Source organism: Trichosurus vulpecula, chromosome 3 (genome assembly GCF_011100635.1).
Source record: "Trichosurus vulpecula isolate mTriVul1 chromosome 3, mTriVul1.pri, whole genome shotgun sequence".
Classification (NCBI taxonomy): Eukaryota; Metazoa; Chordata; class Mammalia; order Diprotodontia; family Phalangeridae; genus Trichosurus; species Trichosurus vulpecula.
In genome coordinates this window covers 411,875,322-411,893,240 of record NC_050575.1, presented here as the reverse complement: position 1 = coordinate 411,893,240, position 17,919 = coordinate 411,875,322, and the positions used below count along the sequence as shown (strand labels likewise).

The window sequence follows — 17,919 nt, the reverse complement described above, 5'->3', positions numbered from 1 at the left end:
TGTGCTGCTGTTTTCTTTGCGATAGAAGTAGCTGTTTTAACTTCAATGTCTTCTTCTGAGTTTGAACTCAGATTTTCTATCACCATAGTAGCTACCTATGGGAGGGTTCTTTCTTTTTTGCCTACTCTTTTTTTTTAAAGTGGCATATTTCTTGTCTTTGTGTCAGGGTCTGGCACTCTAGTCCCGAGGTGGGGGATAATATCTCAGGTTTTAGGTTTTTTGTGCTGTTGTTTTCTGACCACCACCTAGGGACCTGACTTCAGGTACTCCTCTCTGCCCATGAGCCACGACCAGGTCCTTCAGCAGTGCTGTCATAGCAAACACTTTTGTTCTCTGTAGTCTCTCCCGCAGCTGCAAGCCTCAGTGCACTGCTCTGTCCTGGACCAAAACGAGGGACTTTGCTCTCCTTCGAGTGCCCACAGCCAGCAGGGTCCCCAACCCTTTGTGACTGCACTCATTATGTATATGTGCTCTCCTCACCCACAGCCACAGCCTAGGACCCTGTCTGGTCAGTGTACCTGGGCCTGGTGTCCAGAGCCAATGGAGGGCTGTGCAAGATAGTCTTCCCCTGACATCTGTTTGATTCCCACACTGTCCCACCCTGTCAGTGAGGTGAAAGTTCCTGAAGCCGAGGCTGCCTTCCAACACTCGTGCTGTACCCCAGCTTGTTTATTGATTCAACAATGTCTCTATGGAGGTATCTGCACTTCAGTGTGGTCAAAACAACATCTTGAGAGGAGGTAGGGTCCTTCCTAATGTCCTCCAAAGTTGTCTTCACTGTTTCTGCTGCTCTAAGTTCACTTTGAGGCATTATTTTATATTTTTTGGGAGGAATTTAGGAAAGCCAGGTAATTTCATGCCTTATACTGCCATCTTTCCAGGATCCTCTCTCCTAAGTTGGCTTCTTCAGAAATTAATTCCTTCTTTAATTTTTGTTTTACAGACAATGAATTCTAAGCCTCCATTCCCACCATCCTTGGACATGGCTCTGAAGATCTCTCACATAGAATGTCTTGCCAAGGAAATTTTGGTGAAATTTCAGGGCAGATATGATGTTGAATGTGAATTTGACTATCACATATTGCACAGTGAAATCCAGCACATTCCCAAAGCATGTGATAATGTTGGCGTAGGTGAGTTTTGTTTGGTAGAAGAAAAAGATTCTGGAGAATGGCATAGGGGACAAGTAGTGGAAAATAAAAACCAGTTCTATAAAGTGTTTCTCATAGATTGTGGAAAAGAGCTAAGAGTTAGTGCTACCCATGTGGCTTCTGCAAGTGAAAACTTATTTGAACTCCCTCCAAGGATGGCAGTTGGTGTTTTTGCCAACATACTCCCTCTTGGGGAGAAATGGTCTCCCAAGGCTTTAAATTACTTCATGTCATTAGTAGGACTCCAAGTGAAGGGACACGTGCAGGCCATTCTGCCTCATCAAATGGTTCTTCTGGAGGTGCCAAGAATCATCTCTGATCTTCTTGAACTGCAGTTAGGAAGGCTTGTTGATGGAGGTTCATTTCATCTTATTATAGAAATGTTAAAAGAATTTCCTCCTAATCCCTCTAGTTCCCAAATGCCAGATCTGCTGCAGCAACAATATAAAAGGCCCAGCTCTTCATGTAGCAGTAAGGAGATTTCACCTAATTATCAGCATGTCCTAGATAACTTGCAGCAGTCTCTGCCTGTTAACTGTATGAAGAGTGTGAAAATTGCTTCTGCAGTCAGTCCCAGTAGATTTTATTGTCACTTAACGAAGTGGTTGCCGGAGCTGGAAAACTTAACAACAACAATGTCTTTGCACTACGAAGCGATCAGCAGAGAGAAGAATCCTCCAAGTGACAATTTTGGGCTGCTTTGTGTCGCCAAGAGGAGAGATAGGCAGTGGTACAGAGGGGTCCTCCAGCAGCTCCTGCCTCACGACCAAGTGAGAATCTGGTTCATGGACTTGGGCAACAGCGAAGCTGTGCCCTCCAGGTACGTGAAGAAACTGAAGCAAGAGTTCAGTTTAGGGCCGCTGTTTTCATTCCCTTGTTCTCTGTCACATTTCAGCAATCCAGACAGAGACGTCAGGAATTTTCAACTTCAGTTGTTTAAACGAGCTTTGTTAGGGCAGATGATGTTTGCATATATTGATCGCTTTGATCCTGAGGAGCGTTTGTATTATGTGACCTTCTATAGTCAAGAACTTGTGATGAGCCCTAAGAACTTGCTGCTGGCAAACAGACGCCCTCTGCCACAAAGCCTGATGTTGGAGGAAGAAACTTCTCAGCCTTTGGGAGATGGGAAGCCCTCTCTCAGAAACAGTCCTGAGGAGGAGAGTTTTACAGGCAATTCAGAACCATTAAACTCTGCGTTGGAAAAAGACCCTTTATCAAAGGTGACTGTATGCTGGAAGACAGTAGAAATGAAAGTAAATTCTGCCTACGTGGCTTTTGTGGAGTACGTACTGAACCCATCAAATTTCTGGGTACGCACAAATGATCATCAAAACAGATTCCAAGACTTAATGAAGAAGATAGGAGAATTGTATGATTCTTGTGAGAAGGAAGAAATGATTCTCAAAAAACCAGAGCCTGGATTATTTTGTTGTGCTCGGTATAACAAGGACATGCATTTTTATAGAGCTGTCATCACTGAAGTTAATGGTTATAAGATCAATGTTTATTTTTTGGATTTTGGAAATACTGAGTCTGTACCATTTTATGATGTAAAAATTTTGCTACAAGAATTTTGTGAATTACCAGCATTAGCTATGTGCTGTTCACTGGCTCATGCGTATCCCACAGAAGATATATGGGTGAAGAAAGCAACAGATTTTTTTAAAAAGACAGTGTTTGACAAAGCACTCCTGCTTCACGTTGTAGCCAAGAAAAATGACAAGTATACTGTTGACGTACAGTGCACGGAGGCCTCTGGGAAAGTTAATGTTGTTGGTCTTATGGTACAAGCTGGTTATGCAGAATGTTGGGAAGTAAAACCAGAATGTCTTCCAAAACTTGGAGCAGATGTTTTAGGACCAAATTTAAAACCTGAGCACAACCTTGTAGTTGCACAAGCCAAGCAACCTCTTTTAGCCAAATCTATCCACAGTTCTGTGAGCAAGTCAGAATTCTCAGTTGCTGCCTTCACAGGGTCGGAAAAGCCTTTCCCCAGAAATCTAGGGCATGTATCTGGGACAAACGAGCCTCTCCATCCATACAAAGAATATGTGTTCAAGCCCGGAACCATCATTGATGTGAAGTGTTCGTATTTCTCTTGCCCTGGAGACTTTTCTTGCCAACTGCGGAGTAAGTTACCAGCACTGATGCTGCTCATGGAGCGGATGCAGAGGTATTATGGGACCCACAGGGACCCTTATCAAGAAGGGCAGGTGGCCTGCGTTGCCAGGTATGCGAAAGATGGCCAGTGGTACCGAGCAGCTGTTCTGACTCAAGTGTCTCCCAGAGAAGTGAATGTCATATTTGTTGACTATGGTAATCAGGAAAGAATCTTAATTAATGATCTTTGTGCTATTAACCCAGATTTTCTTATTTTAGAGGGTCAAGCATTTAGATGTAGTCTTAACAATTTAATTGAACCTGTTAATTCTGAATCATTCAATTGGACAACAAAGTCTTGCATAGACTTTGGAAACTTTATTTCTTCATACGATGGACAGTTGACTTGTATCATCTATGCTTTGGTTTTAATACACCCAAATTGTCTGTGCAACATAGTCGACTTGCAAACTCCATTCATCAGTGCTCAAGAATTTCTGGTCAATTGTGGCTGTGCACAACACAGTGCCTTTTTAAAGTACTTGCCAGCATCAGTGAGCCTTTACAGTTTCTGCTATTCTTCTTTTAACTTAAAAATTGGAAGTGAAGAAGAGGTATATATATCCCACATCCAAAGTCCGAAAAAGTTTTATTGTCAACTGAGGAGAAATAGTCAGAGTCTGGAGGTAATAGCAGCAAAAATTGCAGAGATTAATAACCTCTCAAATTATCCAAAATTTGATGGCAAAACAAGATTATGTTTATCTAGGTACTTGGAAGATGGTTTCTTTTACAGAGCGATAGTATCTCCTGTGGATTCATCATCCTGCTTACTGGTATACTTTGTGGACTTTGGAAATAAACAAATAGTAGAAGGAAATAAATTAATGCCTATTTTAGACCACTCCCCAGAGTTGCTTTTTACGCCTATGCAGGCAATAAAGTGCTATCTCTCAGACCTTAGGGATGTGGACATTCCAGCAGAAATCAACATGTGGTTTGAAGAAAACTTTTTGGGAAAACCACTGAAAGCAGTGATTGTGTCTAGAGATTCAGATGCCCAGCTTGGCTTGGAACTGTATGATGGAAATCAGCAGATAAATCAGAAAGTTAAAACTTTACTTCAAGTTTATGGGAACAAAAAGGACCAAGGAAAATGCATGGAGAAGTTTAATAAGAAATATGAAAATAAAATGTTGAGTAGAGTATCATCCAAAGACAAAGTATACCGCTGCCCTTCTCCCATGACTAAAACCAGTTATCCCAGGTATCTTGAAAACAAAGTAGATCCGATTGTGAATTCCAAAGATACACGTATTACACTTTTAAAATCAACAGCCTCTTTTCAGATTGAGCCTGTTATAGAAAGCAAGCCTTCAAAGGAACGACCAAAAAATACAAATGGAAAAACTAGTCCTGGATCTGCTTCCCACCTTGACTTCGTTAGTAAAGGAAAACCAGTACGTGCCTCATCAGAAACTTGCATAGCTAGACAGGGCGTGACTCCATCAAGAGCAGAGAGTATGGCAAGACCCCACATCTCAGACCTTCCTCCTCTTCCTGTCCACCTGAATGTCAAGGTTAAGGGCTACGTATCTAATATATGGAGTCCAGCAAGCTTCCACATTCAGCTTGTTGAGAATGAAGACTTAATCTTTAAACTTGAAAGAGAACTAAACAGAGAGGTGGGAGATCTGGACAGGGAGAGTAAACCGATTGCACTTTCAGTGGGAGATCTCGTGGTTGCAAAGTATGCTGCTGATAATACCTTATATAGAGCAGTGATTAAGAACGTTGTATCAAGGAATTCTTTTGAAGTGGAATTTATCGACTATGGTAATACAGAAACTGTAAATTTGTCCCAAATCCATGAACTTGATAGGAAATTTTTGACTGTTCCCCAGCTTGGCCTTCATTCTTTTCTCAGTGGAGTAAGATATAATGAGCCCGATGAATTGTGGGACAGCAAAACCATAGCTTACTTTGCTGAAAAAGTAAATAACAAATTAATTTCTTGTGAGTTTTTGAAGAAGCATGAGCAAAAATGGGAAGTAAATATTATTTGTGATAAGAAGTGTGTTGTTAATGAAATGATGAAATGGATAGCATGTTCAAAGAAGCGAGAGAAAGTATCAAAAACGTCTGAAACTCTCTCTAAAAGAATGAGTCTGGGTATTGATAGTAAAGAGAAGAAAAGGTCAGATGAAAGTAAATGCCCTAGAGCATCCTGCTACCAACCAGCTAAAATCCCAAGTCCTGAGTTAAAGCCTGGACAGCTTGAGAAGGCTGAGATACTTCACGTTTCAAAAGGTGGCAACTTCTCTGTGAAACTAAGTAAAAATGCACAAGTGTCATCCAGCTTGCTTTCCTTGATAGTTAAAGAAGCCAAGGAAAACCCTTTCCTTCCTGTGGAAAATATAGAAGAAGGTTTAGAGTGCTTGACAAAATCCAGAATCACAGCGTCGTGGTGCCGTGCCAAGGTGGAGAAGTGTTTGGGAGAAGAGAAGATGCTCGTTTATTTGCTAGACTGTGGCCGCTATGAAGTGGTGCCTTTGCTGGGGACTAAGGAGCTCGGCCAGGAGATCAGAAGCATTTCCCAACAGGCTGTGCCTTGCAAATGGATTTGGATTGAAAATGCCAGAAAGATGTCGTTTGAATCTATAGCACACTTGTTTGCACACTTGGAAATAAAAATTCTGTTCCTCCGCTATCTCAGTGCTGCCTGGGAAGTAGAGATCTTGGTGGATGGCCTGTTGCTATTGGAATACCTAAACTTGAGAGTTAGTCAGAGTGAGGAGAGCAAGCAGAATCATTCAGAGAGTCTTAGTGTGGAATTGGAGAGCCCTGTGACATCCTTCAGAGTGAACCCCGTTAGGTGGGCTCCTCTTCAGAGCGGCCAACAGTATAGAGGCTTCGCCACGGCCATTTCTGACCCCTCTGACTTCTGTGTGCAGCCAGAGGACTTCTTTGACACCATGACATCTCTGTGCAGGCTGCTTTTGGCTCTGCCTGATCACCTACCCACCCTCCCCCCACAGCTGGTTATTCCAGGGTCCACTTGTTTGTTCAGATATGGGTGGGAAGACCAATGGAATAGGGTGGAAATTTCTGAAGTCTCCACTCAGTCTGTGCTGCTTCTGTTTATGGACTATGGATTTTCTGTCTGTATTCCCCTTTCAGCGTATACTAACCTCAAAGTCATTCCTGAGGAGCTTTTGTGTTTGCCACGGTTGACTTACCGCTGTGCCTTATCTGGCATACTGCCTGCTAATGGGGACCACTGGGAGGAGGCTGCAAAAGCTTTTTTTCAAGACTTACTGAGCAAGCCAGGCTTGTTCTTTCAGTTTCAAGAGTATAGCCCTGGCACAAAACTGGAAGTCGAGGTCATACACGGGAAGAACCGCCTAGCAGACTTGCTAGTGGTAGCTGGGCATGCAGTCTTTTCTAAAGAGGAGGCTAATTTTGTGGCAGTGGATAGCATCCAGTCTACCAAAATTGAGTATAAGTTGCAGGGAAGGCACTTTCATCCACTATTAGATAAGGTTTCCCTGAACGAAAATGTACTTTTGACATGTACGGGGCAAGCGAGACCACAGCAGTGGAAATTTATTCCATGGAAAGATGTCTACAAAAATATTTTTGGGAAGGCCACCCCTGGTACTTGTTTTCATTCCAGAAACTTAACCCTGAGGAAGAAAGCTGGAAATGAAAAAAACAAATCTAAAAGTATAAAGTTTGAGACCTGTGAGAGAAATACATTTTGGGAACAGCATAATCACTTGAGGGATGAACCTAGTTGTAGCAAAAATATTCCTGAAAACCTACCACCAGGAGGAATATGGAAAACATACAACCTTTGTACCAGAATAAAAGCATTGAACATCAATGAAGAAATGGTACTAGAAGAAAATTCAAACAGTAAGTAACTATGTTATTACTACTTAAGTACCACTTTATGCATCATGTTTGAAGTTTAACTTGGGCTTTTTAAAAGAAGTTCACATACACAATGTGAATACAGACCACATAAAGGTCTGGTTTGTATAACAAAATTAAACATATAAAAATCTGAATTTATGAAATGGACACATTGGGGAATGTTTAATTTGTGTTATAAAATGAGTCTTCACTTTCCCACAAAGATTTTCCGTAAAGTTCTTTAAATAGAGTCCCTCTAAAAAAGAGTTCAGTTGAGAAAATTCCATTTTCATACAGAATATTGAGGAAGGAATCATAAAATATGGCCATCTGTATTAACATTGTGATTATAACTTCCATCATTATTTTCTGGCTGGTAGCCCTCCTTAGTTGGAGATGGTCTTCATTTCCAGAAGAAGTGTATTTTAGACTTGTTGCGTACAGGTCGCCATTAGGGAGATTTGCTGCTCATATTGTCTCTTTCTCTCTTGCATAATCTCATAAGCTGAAAGAGAATGGAAAAAAGCCTCTTAAAGAGAATTGTGGATAGCTGTGTGAGGAAATTATTTTTTCCTTGCTTTTCAGTGCCTTAAAAAAACCCCTTTTCCTTGCCATGTTCCTGATCCCAAAGATGTGAAGGAGATGCCCCAGAGGCAGAAGGTCTGTCTCTTCTGGCGAATGCGCTCCCCCATGTAACTTTGAAGAGGAGCTCACATTGTGCCTGCGGGCTCATTGTGCTAGCCTTCACCTCCATACTCATTGTGGGAGGGCAGCGAGAAGGAAGTGAGGAGAAGGGCATTTGGGGCACAAACCATGAGGATTAACCAGAACTTGGCTGTTGCCAGTCAGCATTTAGTAAGTGCCTGCTGCGTGCCAGGCACATATGCTAAGTGCTGGGGGTACAAGGGAAGTCCTTGCTTTGCAGGAGCTCCCCATCCAGTGGGGAAAGACAATCTATACAAATTATGGACAAATATTCTCCATACAGGAGAAATGGGAAGTCCCATCAAAGCATAGACACTGGCCTTGAGGGGAACCGAGAAAGGCAACCCATAGAAGGAGAGATTTTAGCTGGCGCTTGAAGGAAGCCAGGAAACGGAGGGGGAGGGAGAGGGAGCATTCCAGACATGGGGGGTGCAGCCGGAGTGAATTCTTAGGATGGTGAGATGGAGGGTCTTGGGCAAGTAAGAGTACGGAGCTCAGTGTCACTGGGTTGTAGAATGTGTTGGGGGGAGGTGGGGGGGGTGTAAGGTCTGAGAAGACTGGGGAAATGCAGTGGGTGGGCAGGTTTTGAGGGGCTTTGAATGCCAAAGAGAAGATTTTATATTTGATCCTGGAGGTCGTAGAGAACCACCAAAGTTTATGGAAAGGGTGTGTGTGACATCGATCTGTCTTTAGGAGGGAAGGAAGGGAGAAAAGCTAGCATTTATTCAGCATTTACTGTGTGTCAGGCAGTGGTCTGAATGTTTTTTTTTTTTTTACTGATATTTGCATTTAATCTTTGCAACAACCCTGGGAGGAAATGGAGGCAGACAAGTTCAGTGACCTACTTGCCCAGGGTCATACAGCTAGTAGGTATCTGAGGCTGGATTAGGACTGGGGTCTGCCTGACTCTAGGCCTAGGACTCTGTGTGCTGTGGTGCTCACTGGCTGCCTCTGGAAAGATCACTTTGGTGGCTGAGTGTGGAGGTACTTGAGGCCGTTGCAATAATCCAGGTGTGAGGTGACCAGGGCCCTGCACCAAGATGGGACCAGTGTTAGAGGAGAGAAGGGAGGGGGTGAAATGACAGGCCTTGGCACCATGTTGGATCTGGGGGCCCAGGATGCCACTCAGGTTGGTAGCCTGAAGGACTGGGAGGAGGGCACTGCCCTCGACAGTCATGGCAGGGAAAGGTTTGGGGGAAAAATCATGAATCAGTTTTGGACATGTTGAGTTTGGGATGTCTACTGGACGGGCAGTTGGAGATGTCTTTTTTCTATGCTTCTGTATCTTGTTAGTTCCTGAGGTCTTTGCGTGGAAGGTGTCCTCAAACCCAGGTAATCCGAGGGGGAATGTGCATTATTAGGTTGTTTGTATGGGAGCTCAGGGTTAGACAGAAACCACCAAAAACTCTGGATGAGGATCTGGGGAGGGGAGGTTTACCTCCAAAAGCTCCTTTCCAAGCTCCCTGAAACGTTTAGGGCCGAGACCAATTTACTCACAACCTTTTTTTATTCCTGAGCCTTTGTAGAACTCTGAGGGGGACGCTCTCCTTGTGCTTGAGATTCAGAGCAGTGGGGCTCTATACACAGACCAACTCAGTAAGATGGTAAAAACCTGGAATGATTCTCTGCCTCCCCTCTTTCCTTTTCTCTAGAGATAACAGCCTTTGACTTCTAGCTCCAGTTCTGGCCTTCTCCAGCTCACTTCATTTGTCTGCGTTTTAGAGTTGAGACCTTTCCTTCCCTTTAGAGGGTACTTTTCTCATAACCTGAACTTATCGGCCTCTTGACTGGTTATTCAGATGCAGTGTATTCCAAGAGTGGAGATTCTTGTATAAAACAAAGAGGTAACTGCCTTGGGGGTGGAAATTCATCCCAGGATTGATATGAGCACTGTGCCCTGCAATGGTCTGAAGTCCCAGGACCACCTGAGCTGGCCCTAGTGCTCCATGCCAGGGTTGGCTCCTGAGAAGCTGACTCCATAATTAAGCCAAAATAGGTGTTTATTGAGTTTTTAGAAGTTCTAGAATCTTTAACCTACATTATGTTCCTATCACATTACTTAATAAAAGTAAAAGAGAACACTATCTAAAAGGCTTAGTAATCATGATAGAGATTACACACTGAATGTGAAACTGATGAGCTGGTATAAAACATCCAATAGGAGTCTTAGGTTCTTGGGGTAGCCCTGTGGGGCTGCACTCCGGAGGTCCCCTGTCATTCTTCATGCAGGAGACTTTGCTAGGGAGTTTGCTCAAACGGTCCACGGAGGCTGCATCCCACCGGTGCCTACAGTGACTGTGAGAGGTTGGTCGCCTTGCAGTCCATTGATGGAGAGGCATGTGAGGCAAAGGCAGCTACGCTGCTGCTTCCAGAGTCCTGGGGGTTTGGGAAGACTTTGCTCATGGAGTTTGCTGACAAGGCCTGCTGTCAGCTGCCGGCCTGCTCCCTGCAGCTGCTCCCTCTGTTGGTCTTTCTCTTTGTCTCACATGTGTGTCTCCAGCTTATCCGGGAGCTCCCCTTCAAAGTGAAGACAGAGGACTCCCATCCTCCTGTTTTGGAACTTGTGAGTGGAGGGTGGAAGAGGAGAGCAACTGCCTCCTTTGCAGCTCCATCCTTTGTCTCCTTGTCTCAAAGAGGTTCTCGCTCATCAGTCACCTGGACACCTCACCAAGACCTTGTGATGATCTTTTAGGACTTTTGCCCTCCCTTCCTCCTTAGATGTGTAAAATGAGTGGATGTGCTGTGTTCATTGTTTGCGCTTACCTCATTGATAGTGTCTTCATTCTAGGTGCCAAGTAGACCCTTCTTTGTACCCTTTCTTCTTTCTGGCATTTCACAGGATCTCCATGAAATAGCCCTGGGGTGAGTTGGGGCCTCATGTCAAAACAGTTTGTGCTTTTATATGTATGGAATGAAGAATTGGACGGTGATCCCTCAGAACCCTAGCATCCTGTTACTTTGGGGAGATGCCTTTGCTTAGGGGAGATTTGGAATATAGGGCAAGTTTGGATTTTTGAGTGAATTTATTTTTATGCTTGAAATCCTTGGCATCCTTAAAAAAGAGTTCTCTAAGGTGAGTGAAGCTGTGTTCCGGTCCTGCTTGCCTGCTGGCCCTCTGACACATCTGGCAGCAGGACCTTGGGCAGCTTATGGGATAGATAGCTTGGCATGATGGCTCAGTGCTCCAGGCTGAAGAGGAGGTGCCTGCTCTGGTACTTGGACTTTCCTTGTCTGGGAGTGCTGAGGTTGATAAGTTCACAGGTCTGGCCCTCACCTCAGGGCATAGCTTTCTTAGCTATGCTGTGAAATGCGTAAATGAGGCCATGAAAAAAGGATCTACAGCTGTTTGGTTACATGGAATAATTCCATTTATCCAGTTTATTTTTTAGGAATTGTTTAAATTCCTGGGATTCAGAATGGGTAATGTCTGAATTACTGTTTTGATGTTGCTCATAGCTATTAAAAAATCAAATATAGAAAGTGCCAATTGCTAAAACAGGGATAGAGTCCTGGACTTTGAATTAGGAAGCCCTGATTTCAGCTCTTGCTTCAGATGCTTACTGTGATTCTGGGAAAGTCACTTTACTTGTCTGCCTCAGTTTCCTTATATTGTGGGAATAACAGCAGCACCTGTCTCTCAGCTTTGCTGTGACGGACTAGTGTTTGTAAAGCACACTTTACGAGCCAGCTGCTGTTATTAGAACGTCGGTTAGTTTGTAAAGCTGAATGAGGAACTTAGGACTATTGAAATCTTGTTTAAATCTTTGGGAAATATTTTTCCCATGGCGTTATGGGCACATGAGAGTAACTCACATTTATAAAGTGCCTTAAGATTTGCAAAGCATTCCCCGGTGAAGTAGGTGACCCACAAATGATTTCCATGTTTTCGAATGGAGATGAAATGTGTTGGTGTCACTGTGTTAGCTTGTTAGTAAACTATATGTTACTTATTTTGGTCACTGGTATTAACTGACAGTAAACTGGACCGCTAGACAACTTCTTCGATCATTTTAACTTCTTACAATTGTTGCCAGTTCCCAAATTTGAATCTAGGTGTCCTAGACTACTAGAGATGGAAAGGCACATCAAACAGAACCAGGAAAGCAACATTCACCCCAAGTCTGAGTCCCACGTTGTACAGATGAGGAGCCTGATGCCCGGAGAGCTCAAGGAAATGGCCCAGTGTCTTCTAGGTAAATGATAGATGCAATTCAGAAGCAGTGTCCTGATTACAAGCCACTATTCACTTTTAAAAATTAAATGTTTAATGATATATTTTCCACTACTTTTCATTTTCCAATATATTCCTCCCTCTCTCCTTCCTAGTGAGGCCTCCCTTTTTAACAAAAATTAAGTGGGAGGGAAGGAATACATAACTAACCATAAGCAGTCTTGTTTGACAGCACCCACGGTCCCCCACCCATGTAAGGAAGGCGTGCAGTAGTGCAGTTTCTTAGTTTTTCTCTGAGGCCAAGTGTGGCCATCATAATTACACATCGTTTAGTTCCCCCCCTTCTTTCATTAATATTACAGTAATTGTATATGTCGTTTTCCTGTTTCTGCTTACTTTGTTTTGCATTGGGTCATATAAAGTCTATCCCCCTCTGAGGGTATCTTTGATCTGTTTTTTGTGTGTTCTGTATGTGCCTCTTTGTATGTCATCTCCCCCATTAGAATGTAAGGAACTCCTTGAGGGCAGAGGCTACTAAAAAACCAAACAACTTTGTATCTCTGTGGTTTAGTGCACAGTGCTAGAAACACAGTAAGAGTCAGGATCTACTATGTGCCAGACACTGTGCCAAACACTGGGAATACAAAGAAGGATCTTTGTTCATGAGGAGCTCACGCTTTTAATGGAAGAGATGCCATGAAAACAACCACATACAAACAAGCTATGTGTAAAACACAGTGGAAATGGTCACCAGAGGGAAGACATTTGGGAAAGGCTTCCTATAGAAGAGGACTTGAATTAAAACAGGCGAACCAGGGGGTGGAGATGAGGTGGGAGAGCATGCCAGGTGTGGACGACAGCCAGGGCACAGGCCTGGAGCCAAGAGATGGCAGGTCTTGGGGGGTGGAAGAGCCAGGAGGCTGTTGGTGAGATTGGAGAGAGAGAGAGAGAGAGAGAGAGAGAGAGAGAGAGAGAGAGAGAGAGAGAGAGAGTGTTTGTGTGTGTGTGTGTGTGTGTGTGTGTGTGTGTGTGTGTGTGTGTGTAGATGTGAGAGGACTAGAAAGGTAGGAGGCCAAAAAAAAAATTTCTCTTTGCTCCTGGAGGTGATTGAGTGGGGAGGTGACTTGAGCAGGCTGCACCTTTAGCATAGTCACTTTGACAGCTGAGTGGGGAGAAGCTTGTGGCAAGCAGACCCCTCCTTAGTCTCTTCTTACAGTCTGTGCATGGTGAGATGTGGGCCTGTCCCACAGTGGGGGCAGCAGCGGCTGAGGAGAGATGGGGGCTTATGGGAGAGAGGTAGAGATTGTAAATGGGGGTTGAGAGAGGGAGAATTTGAGGAGGCCACATGAATTTTGGGCCTGGGTGCCTGGGAGGGTGGTGGTGGTAGGGAAGAGTTCAGTTGTGAACGTGTTCACAGGACATCCAGTTTAATGTTTCCATTTCAGCATTAGAGATGCCCAATAGGACCCTGGTCAGAATGGAGAATTGTCTGGTTAGAAGTGAATGGTGCATCTGTAGGTCCCGTTCTGAACAAGTGGCCAGTAGCTGTGCACATACGGTATGGTAGTCATTTGCTAGGCCGTGGGTTTGATCAAAAGAAGTAAATGGAGCAATAGACCTGGCTCTTAGGATGCCCAGTAGTGTCTGTGGTTGAGACAAGAAATGAACAAAGAGAAAATAGACCCTACACGTGGTGGCTTATAAAGACAGCTGTCAAGAGGAGTGCTCACTGGGTTATGAGAGGGGGGTTCAGGTTGTGGCTGCTATTTGGTGCCAGGATATTGTCTGGCCGAGGAAGGGTCAGGTTTAAGGTTTGTGAGTGGGAATGGGCATTCCCCAGTGAGTGAAGGCCTAGAAGCCTTTCTTCAGCCCCAGCTGTGATGTGGGGATTGGAACTGTAAGTGAAAGTACTAACAACTGGGCAGATCAGGGAAATCCTTTGTAGAAGGTAGTCCCCAATGGAGCCTTAAGCGAGTTAGAGATTTTAAGACACATCGAGGCAAGGAGAGACATTGCTTGTGCAATGTCAGGGAGGTCAGAGATGGGATGTTGTGAGGTAGGCGGGAGCTGGAGTTGGAGGCAGCAAACTTGGATGAGTCAGCAAAGGTGGGCTGGGCTGGACTTTAAAGGCTACACAATGGAATTTTTGTGTTTATCCAAGAGGCACCAAGGAACCCCTCGAGCCTCTTGGATTGGGGAACCTGTGCTTTAGGATGATCATGCAGGCAGTGGTGGGGAGGGGAGAGACTGGAGGGGGAGACAAGTTAAGCGAGAGTTGAATACATCATGAACATAACCTTTGTCAGGGCAGAGGAGACATGGGAGAGATGTAGAAGGAAACCCGGTAGTATTTGGTAGCTGATGAACTCTGGACCTTGTGTCAGAGGGCCTGCCTGAGGCTGGTACCAAGGTTGTTGTAAATAGGTGTGTAAGGAAGGTCTTTTTTCTGTACCATTATGGGGAGCCCCTGAAGGGTTTTGAGCTGGCTATGTCTCATTAGCCTTAGCCTTTAGTTAACACCAGACTGTTCATCTTAATGATCTTCATGAAGAAAACCTCTAAAATGCAAAGAGCCACATTGGTTGTAGGAATATCATTGTTTATGCCATCATAGGGGTACATCAAAGTAGAAATGTCCAGTGGAGTCTTAGAGATGGATGTCTGTTAGTGATTCAAGGAGCAAAGTCCTAGCTGGATGTAGGAGTCATCTTAGAAACAGTTCTCGTCATAATTTTTCAAAATTGTCTGTTTGAACTTAGCAAGCTTTGAAATGAAAATAAACTGAGTTTTTAAGTGAAAACCACTGTACAACTTAAGAAGAATGATTTCACCTTGATTTCTAATTTTTTAAGAAAGGATTAGTATAGTTTTAAGAAAAAATGTATTTCTAAGTATATAATCAGTTTTAGATAAGTGAATTCATTCCTTTGTGAAAATTGATGAGAAACAGCTGGCCTTTAATTTCAGCAAATGGGACTAAAATTGGTGCACCCCTAGCTCCTTTCCCCCATGTTACCATGTTAGCATTTGAGTAACAAGATCCCCTTGACTGAAGAATGTTTGGCCCAAACAGTTTCATAAAAGGGATATGTTTGATTTAACCCCAATTAGGTCAGTGGCGCATTAACCCTAGCAAGCCCAGAGATGGTGTTTTCTTGTTTTTCAGAGGAGGAAGGTGAGAACTTGGGTCATTTATGCATCAGTGTGCCGACCACTATTCAAAAGGGACCCAGTTCTGGAAGCCCCGAGGCATGCTGCAGATCCACAGTGTGTGGTGATGGTAAGTACCTGAAAAGGGCCTGAATGACAATGAGTTTCCCAAATGCTCTGTTCTTCTCCTCTTCGCCACAGAAAACTTCCCTTAGAGACAGTTCATCTGGTTCAGCAGATGTTTGAGTGCTGATTATGATGAAATTATCACGTTCAGTTGGGGGTAGATAATTTGTTCTGGTGTAAGGCATTGTCCTATGCTCTGGAAAGGGAATGGGACACATACACAAATGAGCCCGATATAAAATAAGCACAAAGATGTGTGAGAGAAGTCCAGATAGAGCTGGCTTTGATGAGGCATCAGATCTGGGGAAATTTAACAGTGGTAACAGTGAAAGAAGGGGACCCATGTGGGGCCAGGGAATGAATGGTTCTGGAGGTAGGTGAACCAGGGGAGAAATTGTCTTTAATACCGAGGCAGGAGAGACTGTCTAGCAGGACTGGTCACATGGACAGAATTCCGAATAAAAGGTGTACTGGAGGGATGGGAAAAGCCCCTGACTTGGCTTAGTGGACCTTTGAGAGCTGAGTTTCTGTGGAGTTGTTCTTTGCTCTCATTTTGTATGACCACCAAATGTTTGCACTCTCTTGTTTTCGTGCTCCCTCTCTGCCCACATGCTCCGTTGTCCCCACCCCCACCATACTTTCTCAGGCCCATCCTCCTTGGATAGGCCTTCCCTTCCATTGGGCCTTCTGGAATTGCCATCCCAGGTGAACTGGGCTCCCTTAATTTGGGAACTCTGCTTCTTGTACTCACTCCACTTTTTGGCCCTCACAGCCACTGGGCTTCCCACAATTGCAGGAAACGTAGGATGGGCCCAGGTGGCAGAGGGTTTGAAAAGCCAATCTTTGGGGTTCCTGTTGTATCCTAGAGGCAGTGGGGAGCCACAGTTAGATGTGTCCCTGAGGAAATCATTTTGGCAGCACAGTGAGAAGTAGGATAGACCGGAGTGGGGAGAGATTTGAGGTGGGGAAGCCTTTTGTATCTAGGGGAGAGGGAGTGAAGATCTGAACTAAGGAAGAGAGGAAGGAAGGAGGAGAAGACGGTAGAAAGGACAAGATTTGGCAATTGATGCCATGCAGGGTGAGAGCGGATCGGGGAGGAATCGAGGATAATGCCCAGGTCATGAACCTAGGTGATGAGCAGGATTGATGGTGCCTTTGACAGGAACTGAGGAGTTTGGTGAGGATAACTAATTCTGTTTTGAACATGTTGAGTTTGAAATGTCTCCGGGACATTCAGTATGAAATATCCAATAAGCAATTGGTGAGGGGGGCCTGAAGCCCAGGGGAGACTGGGCTTGGACACATAGACCCGGGAGTCCTCTACATAGAGATAATGGGACCTGAGGTGACCAAGGGAGAAAAGAGGTCCCAGGACAGCACCTGGGGGATCATCCAAATTAGAACATGATATGGATCATGATAAGCCAGCAGACAGGAGAACAAGGAGAGGATGATGTCATGACCTCCCGAGTTGGGGAAGGAAGGGTTCAGGAGAAAAGAGTGTTCAGATGCTGTAGAGAGAGAAAAAGACTATCAGGTACACGAGACACAAGCTGGATGGTGGAGACTTGAGCATGTTTGAAGGTAGGCAGAGGTTGGGGATTTAGGGAGGGGGATGATGGAGGATCCAGTCTGTTAGGGGAGGGGTAGGCCTAGGCCACATCTCTCTCTGAGACTGTGGAGAGAGTGTCTGGTGATAAGAAAGGGGTTTTGAGATGAAGAGAATGGGAGAGGAGGGAAATGCGATATATATTTGATAGGACTTCACTTGGAGGAGAAAGAGAAGTCTCCCTGGGTGGGAAATTAATGTCGGTGCTCTCTGTGTTAGCTGGGTAAAGCTTTCTGAGGTTGGTCTTGAGTGGCAGAGCCAGATTCAGTGTCCCCAGATCTACTTTGTTGGGGATGACGATTGTTCACGTTTTAGTGAACAGAAGTTGGAAAATAATGTCTGGGATTGATAGTGACGAAGTACCGAAAACTGTCCCTTACAAGTTCATATGGGTCTGATGGGGTTGTTTCTGGCTCTCAGCTTTGTGGAGCTGCTTACATTTGGGGTGACAGTGGTCTTTTTAGGGCACAGTATTTGTTATTTTTCCTTTATTAAAATACCACATAATCCTGTTATTTCTTTCCTTAGCTATTGAAGATTCCAACAATTTTCTTCAATTAGGGGATGGACAGCTGAAGAAGAACCTCATTTCATGAGGATGTTTTGCTTTCCCATCCATCTGGGACGTTTTATTTTTGTTTTTGATTTTTTTACTATAAAATGAGGTTTAAATTAGTTTGGTTAAACTCTTAAATTAATGTTGAAATGAAAAGATTGCAATTTTCATGAAGTATTCACAACTTTGGCTTTTTTACCTAAGCTTGATCACAGTCCCAGTTTCCGTAGCTGTTTTAATTTGTCTTGCATCTTTCCCAGGGGGTTGTTTTATGATATTTGCCAATGGTAGAAATAGACACAATTTGAAAAGGGCCTGTTTTGCTAAGTTCCTTTACATTAACATTGGAGAATTGATGTTTTTTCTTGTTTTAGGCAAAAATTTAAAGTAGTTATGGCTTGGGTAAATGCAGTGATACATCTACAATAAA

General features: G+C 44.0%; 1 protein-coding gene across 1 annotated transcript in view; it reads left to right on the top strand.

The window, feature by feature from the left end:
* TDRD15 (tudor domain containing 15) overlaps nucleotides 1-17,542 on the top strand; it is a 58,863-nt gene extending 41,321 nt beyond the window's left edge. The window contains exons 4-6 of the mRNA XM_036750120.1: nucleotides 944-7,172; nucleotides 15,215-15,328; nucleotides 17,462-17,542. Coding sequence (XP_036606015.1) covers nucleotides 944-7,172; nucleotides 15,215-15,328; nucleotides 17,462-17,529 — 6,411 coding nt within the window. The 3' untranslated portion in view covers nucleotides 17,530-17,542. The remainder of the gene's footprint in view (nucleotides 1-943; nucleotides 7,173-15,214; nucleotides 15,329-17,461) is intronic.
* The last annotated feature ends 377 nt before the right edge of the window (nucleotides 17,543-17,919 follow it).